At 35.5% G+C, this 9,432-nt stretch overlaps 1 protein-coding gene across 1 annotated transcript; it reads left to right on the top strand.

Moving 5' to 3' along the window:
• Positions 1-5,870: 5,870 nt before the first annotated feature.
• Positions 5,871-8,337, top strand: LOC120626991. The gene is made up of 3 exons (XM_039894827.1): positions 5,871-5,977; positions 6,918-7,076; positions 8,035-8,337. Exons 2-3 carry the CDS (start codon positions 6,950-6,952, stop codon positions 8,319-8,321), a joined length of 414 nt encoding a protein of 137 aa, XP_039750761.1. The 5' UTR covers positions 5,871-5,977; positions 6,918-6,949; the 3' UTR covers positions 8,322-8,337.
• Positions 8,338-9,432: the final 1,095 nt, after the last annotated feature.

Below are 9,432 nucleotides of genomic sequence, written 5' to 3'. Positions count from 1 at the left end.
TATCACTCCTCCAAATACAAAACATACGGAAGAAAATCGAAACGAGCACAATACGTTCACAGAAACACAGCATAATAAAAAGAACAAAACAATGTCTTATGGAATACTTGTCATTACTTGTCTCTTGTCATTTCATGCAAAACAAAAACACAGAAAGCATGACACCCGATAATCAATAGCAATTATTTATGAGTCCACGACTAAAAACCACCAACAACACTACAAACACTATATATAAAGGTAGAATACATAAAAAATCTCCCCCAGAACGGTTTGTCACCGCGGGGGTAGTAGACAAACACCCTCCATTAAAGAAAAAGTATTATATATCTACTTTTAACGTCAGATCATTAGGAAATGAAGATAGAGTCATACAACTAGAGCATGCGATAGCGAAAATAAAATGGGATATTATAGGTCTATCAGAAGTTCGCCGGTTGGGATATAACATGGAAGATAGAGGCCAATACATACTATATAGCTTCGGAGAAACGAAAGGAGAAAAAGGAGTCGGTTTTCTGATAAGAAAACAAAATCAAATTATAATATTGGATTTTATAGGTATAAGCGAGAGAGTGGCCGTACTTCGAGTGCAAATTGAAGGAAATATCTTCTCAATTATTCAGGTATATGCTCCTACAAGTGAAGCGAAGGACATTGAAATCCATTATTTTTACGAATGCTTGCACAATACAATTAAAAAATGTGATCTAAAAATGATTCTAATGGGAGACATGAATGCAAAGGTAGGACAGACAAATAATAATATGGGATTTATCATGGGAAAATACGGATACGGCATCAAAAACGAAAGAGGTGAATTATTTATAGAATTTTGTCAACAAAATAAATTAACCATAATGAATACTATATTTTACAAGCCTAAACAACTTAGATGGACATGGGAGTCGCCAAACGGATCCACAAGAAATGAAATAGACTTCATTACAACAAATGTCCCTAAGTCGATAGAGAATGTTAATGTCCTTAGCAGTTTAAAATTTCCAAGTGATCATAGGATGGTAAGAGCAACTTTAAATATTACCTGTCAAAAACGATCTAGACGACGATTCAATCAAAAGTCAGTAAAATATGTAGATATACCTAAACTTAAAGCATCACTTGCAAGCAAAATATTCAAAACATATTGGAATGAGACGGAAAACCCCCAAGAAATGTATGACATCATAGAAAAAACTATATTTGATAGCACAAAAGTATCTAAAATTACAAGTAGAGAAAACAAAAGGCAAAATATAATAAATAAGGAAGTGGAAGATCTAATAAATGAAAGACACGAGTTGAAGAATAAAAGAAATAAAACAAGAAAAGAAAAGAAAAAACTGAGCATGCTGTATAGAACTATTAATAAAAAAATAAGGGAAAATACTAAAAATTACAGACTACATATACTCCAACACTTACTAGAAAAAACTGGAGCAGTGAAGAAAGCTTATAAGAAGTTAGCCAATACGAAAATCGTCATGAGTCAGATAGAAACCGCTACAGGCTGTACCGTTACTAACAGAAATGAAACTATTCAGATAGCTACTCAATATTATAGAGCTCTATACAGTCAACAATCCCATACAAATGGTACAAAAGTAGAAACATACAATACGGACCCAGCACCACCGTTTATGGAAAGAGAGGTAGAGTTATCAATAAATAAATTAAAACATGACAAAAGCCCTGGACCGGACGGTATTAGCAATGAAATAATAATAGCTGGAAAGGACAGTCTTATTATACCATTGACGAAACTTTTTAACATTATACTTTATACGAAAAAACTACCGACTCAGTGGACATATTCTGAAATTTCATTAATTTATAAAAAAGGAGACCCGAAACAAATATGTAATTACAGGCCTATCAGTCTAACATCATGCATCTATAAAGTGTTCGCTACCACTTTATTGCGACGCATAACAAAAATCATAGATGAAAACCAGGGAGTAGAACAAGCAGGTTTTATACAAGGATTTTCCACAATAGATCATATTCACACACTAAAAAATATAATAGAAAAATACAAGGAATATGGAAAACCATTATACATTGGATTTATCGATTATTCTAAAGCATTCGATTCCATTTCCCATAATGCTATGTGGAATGCTCTAGCAGAACAGGGTATTAATAGTGAATACATAGACATTATAAAAGAACTCTACCACAAAAGTACATCTAGCGTTCGTATAGACACGGTCGGAATCCCATTTAAATTAGAAAGAGGTTTAAGGCAAGGCGACCCGCTCTCTTCAAAGCTTTTTTTAGCTGTCCTTGAAAATATATTCAGGACACTAAATTGGGACAACGTCGGGCTAAAAATATACGGTAGCTTCTTGTCACACCTGAGGTTTGCGGACGACATAGTACTATTTTCTGAAAGTTCAGATGGTTTACAGTATATGTTGGAAACATTAAATTTACAAAGTATGAAAGTAGGTCTGCATATAAATCAAGAAAAAACGAAAATTATCACAAACTCCACATGCAGTCAGATACAAATACAATCGAAAGTTATAGAATACGTAGAAGAATATATCTATCTTGGTCATCTGATCTCATTCCAAAACTCTATTGACAAAGAAATAGATAGACGAATCACCAATACATGGAAAAAATATTGGAGCATGAAGGAAATTTTTAAAGGAAATTTACCAATAAGATTAAAAACAAAAGCGCTAGAGACGTGTATATTACCATGTCTTACCTATGCATGCCAGTCCTGGCCCCTCTCAATCAGGACATTGAAAAAAATAAGGACATGTCAAAGAGGTTTGGAGAGGAGTATAGTTGGCCTTAAACTTAAAGACCGCATTAGGTGCTCTGATATAAGACGAGAGACCAAAGCAAGAGACGCCATAAAGCTAATTATGCAACTTAAATGGAGATGGGCGGGTCACATTCAAAGATGTCAAGATAGTAGATGGACAAAAATTGTTACCAACTGGCATCCCATGGATTGGAAGAGAAGACCCGGTAGGCCATTGAAAAGATGGGAGGACGACATCGCGAAAGTTGCGGGTAAGACATGGAGTACTCTTGCAAGGGACAGGTGCAAATGGAAAAATATGGAGGAGGCTTTTACCGCTACTGGCGGTCCTTACGTAAATTAGATAGTATAAGTACAATAAGGGCAATATATTACTTAGCTATGAAAACATTAAAATAGAAAATAAGAATTTAGGATTAAGGAAAATTGTATTTACTTAACTCTATTATATTTAGCCAGTAAGGTATTTAATTGTAAGGAATGTAAATAAAGCTTTATTATTATTATTATTATTATTATTATAAGTATATTCATAAGGATTCATCCTGTGGAAATATTAAATCAAAAGAAACATATTTATTTTTCCATACAAATTAATTTAAAACATTCTAAGTGTTTACTTATGACAACCCTATTGAAGATAAAAGACCGACACGTGCATAGTACCTACGCATACGCATACTTAATAAAGTGACAGGAGTCACTTGATTTTACTTTTGCATGCAATGTTAGGGCTTTATCTGATTTCTCTCAGTAAAAACAATGGCTACGGCTTACTCAAAAACTATTAGCGTTTCGGTTTCATAGAGAAACAGTTAATATGTGCCTCCAAAGTCTCTGAAGTATTATTTTGGTTTTTTTATTTACACGTTGTAGATAAAATAAAAAATTGTAGAGATAATTTTCAAGTAGCACACATGTCAGCCTGGATATCCGTGCCAGGCTAAAAATTATTGCGTGTTGACTTACCAAGAGATGCTTGGTAACAACCCCGGTCGAAAATTGACGGTGTTCACCACCGTGTCTTGGAGAGCACCATATTGTTACTAGCTCAATGTGAATTTAATCGTTAGCAAGTTTCCATTCCACATTGGCTCAGCTGTTCAGTCAATCGGTAAGAGCTCAGTAGAGCTTAATTGGTAAGAGCTCATTTGGTTAGTCTACTCTTTTAATCCCTCTTTATATTACAGTGGAGGCTTATGCCTATGGTATTACGATAATGACAACTAGTCGTCTTGTTGGCTTCGAAAGGGGTATAGATACTAGATATCAATATAGAGCTTGTATCCGTCAGTAATAACCAGTAAATACTCTGGACTCCTGGTACAAGTTTGAATAATTTCATACAAATTTTATGTAAACTTTTCTTAACCTGTCCCTGATAGAACACTGACCTTGATATGTATGGGGAGACCTTAAATCGGAGTTTAGAGTTAAGGTTTCAATTAATACAATCTAGTTTAATCGAATTTTAGTGCAAGCCGGCTTAGCCCCGGAATACTGAAAGGCATATTAAAGCTGAGGGGCCTTTACCAACGTTTAATTTAAAGTGATTTTGCCTTCACTAAAAATTATTGATTAACTTGAAATCTAATTTGTTTTTCACCGCTGCGTGCTGTAATTTCTGATAAATTAAAAATAGGGACGTGCTAAGCAGCTCACAGCAAATAATGAAATTGTAGATACTCTTAAATTTGACAATTTATGCCACAGTTAAATGTTTGTCAGGGCGCGAATCGACATAATGAGACACGGTGACTTTTTTAACAATCTCAAAGACTCTCACATACACATAAAGCCCCTTTAATCTATCTGATCTGAAGTCTCATTAGGTAGTAATCATAATATTATTGTCAAAGTCAAAGTCAAAAATATCTTTATTCAAGTAGGCCCATTGGTGGCACTTTCGATGCGTAGGGTACATTACATGAGAATTACACGATAGTGAGATGATGGCGATAACCATATTCGTAAACTTAAAACTTAAGCTACGAGGATTCCAAACGCGTCCTGGTCCAAGAAGAAGCTCACAAAAAACTTTGCCGGGTGTTTTGTTTTTGTAACACCATATAACATTGTCATTTAAAATTATTAGAAGAGCAACCTGGTTAGAGCAATAATTCACGCCCAAGCTTTTTTATCGATTACGTAATGGACTTTTCTATTTTCTATTGTATATTCGGTTAACTAAAATGCTAATAATGAAAATAATAAAACAATGTATTATTACGAAATAAGAATCCAATGAAGAAAAGAGATTATCTTTTTGTTAAAAAATGAGTTTGTTTAATCAGTATTTAATCAAATTATATGTAATTTTATTTTTAAATGATTGAAAATAATTAGCATACATTAGACTTTAAACTTAAAGCTACAATGAATAATAATAATCATGTAAATTTAAAAAATAATGCCATCATTCTGGAAGCATTGCTACGCTGTATCGCGATGGACAACCTTTTGGCCAGGTAACCCCAGATATCACAGCCCCTTGCCCGAAAACGGCGGCCAATTTCAAAGAAGGTCTTAGTTATTCATAATTACAGCGTAACGCATCTTTCGCACTCGCTGTAGGGTGTTTTTTAATGCGCAGAATTAGCACCTCTTACTTATCAAATTTCCTTCCTTCCTTCCATTTTCTTAATTTTTTTTTTTACGAGTGATGAAATACTAATTAAAATACCGTGTAATTATTATTAGGCAGATGGTTGGTTGAGATTCTGTACCGATTCACATTAAACATTAAAACAGTGGCATAGAAATTTTGTCTGACCTTATTTATGATTAAAATCTTTGACCCAAAGTCCTGTCTTAAGCCGTCTAGTGATAATCGACCGTACAGATGTTTTTGCATGTATGTCTATTGTAAGATTAAAAATGTGTTCAGAATTTATGAGCAATAAAGTTTTAGTCATCATTACGCAATTGTTCATTTGTTGAACCACTTGGGTATGTTGGATAAACAATAAAATACATTTTGTAGTATTAACCATTCCGATCATTCTAGAATAATTGCCATATTACACTTGAAAATAATAATAAGCAATCTAATCCGAAATTTTTAAATGACAGGTTGATTTGGTAGAGCTATCCTCTTCCTACTCTTCCCTTGTAGATAAGGACAGCAATATTAAATCCCATCTGCCGCCTGAAGATTGTTATACTGCATCATTACTCTACCACTTGGGGCATCAGGTGAGATTGCGGTCAAGGGTTAACCTAGTACCATAAAAAGCACACAAACTGGGGTGAGAGCGGAATACAGCGTTGGCATGACGGTGTAAGAGAGCGTTATGCCATTTATCGTGACGGCATTCAGGTCATTTCCAAGGTGCACCGACACTCCTGGTGGTAGGAAACCATTGCTTACAAACAGAGAAACACTTCGCAGGGCATACAAAAAACTTGTCCAACAAAGTGCCGAACTGTGCCCATCAACCTAAGGTGTAGGGCTTACGCCTCACTTAAATGCCAGTGTTAGTGCCGTGTGCAGATCAGAATACAGTTGTCACCGCGGACGTCTTCTATTCCTGCGGGTGTCGTACGAGGTGACTAAGGAAATGTGACGGGAACCGGCAACAGCGTCTTCTGTGATATTACTACCATCTACTGCGATCACCAACTCGGTCTTACCAGCGTGGTGGCAACTATGAGTGAATCCACCCGTTGCTGAGGGCCTTAGTTCAGCATTGGACTGTCATAGGCTGTTCTTGATGATGATGACCTGTAATTACACCGGTAATCACGCCCGTATCAATGCTGCTTGGTGCGTGTAATAAGCATGGCGGTAATACTATGTAACGTAATAAACTTACATTTTATATATAATTAATATTGTTAAAATTTACGCGCGGACAGTGGTTGTATTATATCGCGAAACTGGCATCGTAAATTTTAACAATATTAATATATAAAATTATATAGTAAGTTAATTACGTTACAACTACAAAAAGCTCTAAAATTACTAAACATTCAAAGTCAAAGTCAAAGTAAAATATTTCTTTATTCAAATAGCCACATATATGACAATTTTTTTTTTACATGTAAAGTGAGTTGATGGCGATAACTCAATTCGTCAACTTAAAATTCACTCTGAATTGATAACGTTAAACTCCAAACTGTTTAATAATTTCAGATGAAACTAAGCCTGTAGTTAAAGAAATTACGATGAACACGGGGAAGGTTTACAAGTTCGCGAACGGCTACACGTATGGCGGGCCGACGAAGCTACGCTCGTGTATGAGGTACAGGTGCACTATGGGATGCGGGGTATACTTGTACTTGACATTCGATGGTGAGCTCATTGACTCCGTCCCCATCCACAATCACATGCCGGCAAATCTCTTTCGTACTTCAACTGGTGTTTATATTCGGAAATGAACTATTTTTTGTACATTTTTGGTTGTTTTTTTTATTGATTTCAAAGAAAGGACTAGGTGCAACTGAATGACCGAAATTACCCCATCTTGGGCGAATTGTCTGTATTTTTTTAAATACAGTTAGATTAGGAGTTCCTAACGTTATTAAGCAAGGGCACTTACAAACTAAGAAATTAGTCACCGCGCCCGCGCATAGCTTGTTAAAATAGATAGGTACTCGATAGGAAGATAGGTTCAAAAATATAAACATCCTCATTATGACACTTATCAAACTATATTGATAATAAATTCTTAATAAAGAATTAAGAAAAATATTACTAACCTAACAATGGGAGGGATTAGCTTGGTGATCTCCACACAATTTTTCAAAGGGACAAACCAGTCACACCGCTTCAAAAAAACTGAAAAAAAAACTGTTTTTTTGGAAGTACAGAAGGAGCGCCTCGGTGGGATCCTAGTGGTCAGGGCTTCAGCCTCTCTATCGGGGAGAACGAAATCGATAGAAACCGATAGTTGGTATAGGTTCTATGGTACCTGCCATACCCTTAACAGATTAGCCCGCTTTCTTAGACTCTATTATTTAGGACCAGATGAAATTGAAGCCAAGGGCTAATTTGTAATGGACTAAAAAGTTTACTAAAGCCTACACCTACTACGACAATGCACATATCGCCATCTAGCCCCAATGTAAGCGTAAGATATTCTTTTGAAGGTATTCCTGCTGTGAGGGTCGAATGCATCACCTAAGCTCCCGTACAGTTCTCCGGTTTAGTGAATGAAACATGAAACAGCAAGAAAAGCTCACGAATAACTCACTCACAAATTAATCCTAATGACAGTCACTCTTAGAATACTAGATTTTTAAATTTTCAGTGTTATTTGCCGTGTCGCAGAGAGGCGCTCGGCTTCTCCTCTACAAGGGTTACTCTTACAGCTACCAGAGTGTCAAACACGAAACGGTCTTCTGGAAGTGCACCATGGTTCAGCCGGGGACTTCGAAGCGGTGCACCGCGAAATTATATACGACAATTGACTACGAGGTGATAGACGACGTTGGAAGCCACTGTCACGTGAAACCGATGTTTATCAAGCGCAATGATACGATGATCAGGGTTAAAACCCGCAACCCCCCCTTGGTTGAAAAGACTGAACCTTTGTAGGGTTTTACAGGGGTGGTCATCAATAATTGGACTTGTGTTTTGATTTTGGCGTTTTTCTTCAGATCTACATCAAAACAAGAATGATTTTGAGGGTTTTTTTTACTGGAATGGATTTTCCTTCGTTACAACTGACATCAGTTAATCACTGCAATAGTACTTCAACCATTAGTTAGTATCTAGTGAATGGAAAAAAAAAATCGTGAGTATTTTGGAAGCGTGATAGCCTGTGGGTTCAGCTTTCTTTTCGTGGAGACAAAGTTCGAGCCCCGGCACGCAACACTAACTTTTCGGAGTTATGTGCATTTTTAATTTAAGAAATTTAAACGGTGCTTATAACTTGCTTTAAGCGGTGAAGGGGTGGTCTATGCATGCCTGAGAGTTCCTCCTAACATAGCTCTCTCCATCGCTCGCTGAGAGACTGGGTCTTCTTATGATCTCTGATCCGTAAGTCATCACTGGCGACACGCACTGTTCGAAGACTTTAGTCTTAGTCGTTAGTTTAATATATTAAACATATATATTTATTGTTAAAAAACATTAGGAATTTATAGATAATATACGTAATGTTTAAGACTGTGATGGCGAATTTATGAAAATGATAAATTTTATCAAAAGATATTTTTTTATATCGCATCTTTGGCCTTATCTTTCATATTTTAAGATATTGTTATGAAAATAAAATAAATGTATATAATTACGTTTTCAGTGATTATGATGACTACTATAGTAGAGTAGAGCTTTTTATAATTTTTTTTATTTTTATTTATTGGCGATAGTTTTCTTTCCACTTACCATCAGCTGGGCCATCTGTTTGGTCTATCAATAGGCATGATGACAGTAACAAAGTATCGCTAAGATATTATATTTATCTAATAAAATATCATTAGTGTATTATGAAAAATGTATTTTCAATTAAATTCGTAGTGAGATTGGTATTTATTTTCAAAAAATAAACCTGCAAAATTTAGCGATCCGCCATGACAGTTAAAACGCCGAATTTAAAATGATGACGTCACGTCTATATAAACATAATTTTGTACCGGTTGAACTTCGAAAACCAATAATATATCAAGTATTTAGTGATTTAAAACTATCAGTTGCTAAGTTTGTA

Source organism: Pararge aegeria, chromosome 10 (assembly GCF_905163445.1).
Source record: "Pararge aegeria chromosome 10, ilParAegt1.1, whole genome shotgun sequence".
Taxonomy (NCBI): Eukaryota; Metazoa; Arthropoda; class Insecta; order Lepidoptera; family Nymphalidae; genus Pararge; species Pararge aegeria.
This window is presented reverse-complemented; position numbering and strand designations above follow the sequence as displayed.

Excerpts from the sequence above, each read along its gene's own strand:
- LOC120626991 (XM_039894827.1), top strand. The coding sequence starts at position 6,950 with ATGAACACGGGGAAGGTTTACAAGTTCGCGAACGGCTACACGTATGGC. Across the intron at positions 7,077-8,034 it reads CTTGTACTTGACATTCGATG|TGTTATTTGCCGTGTCGCAG; the intron begins GTGAGCTCATTG and ends TTAAATTTTCAG.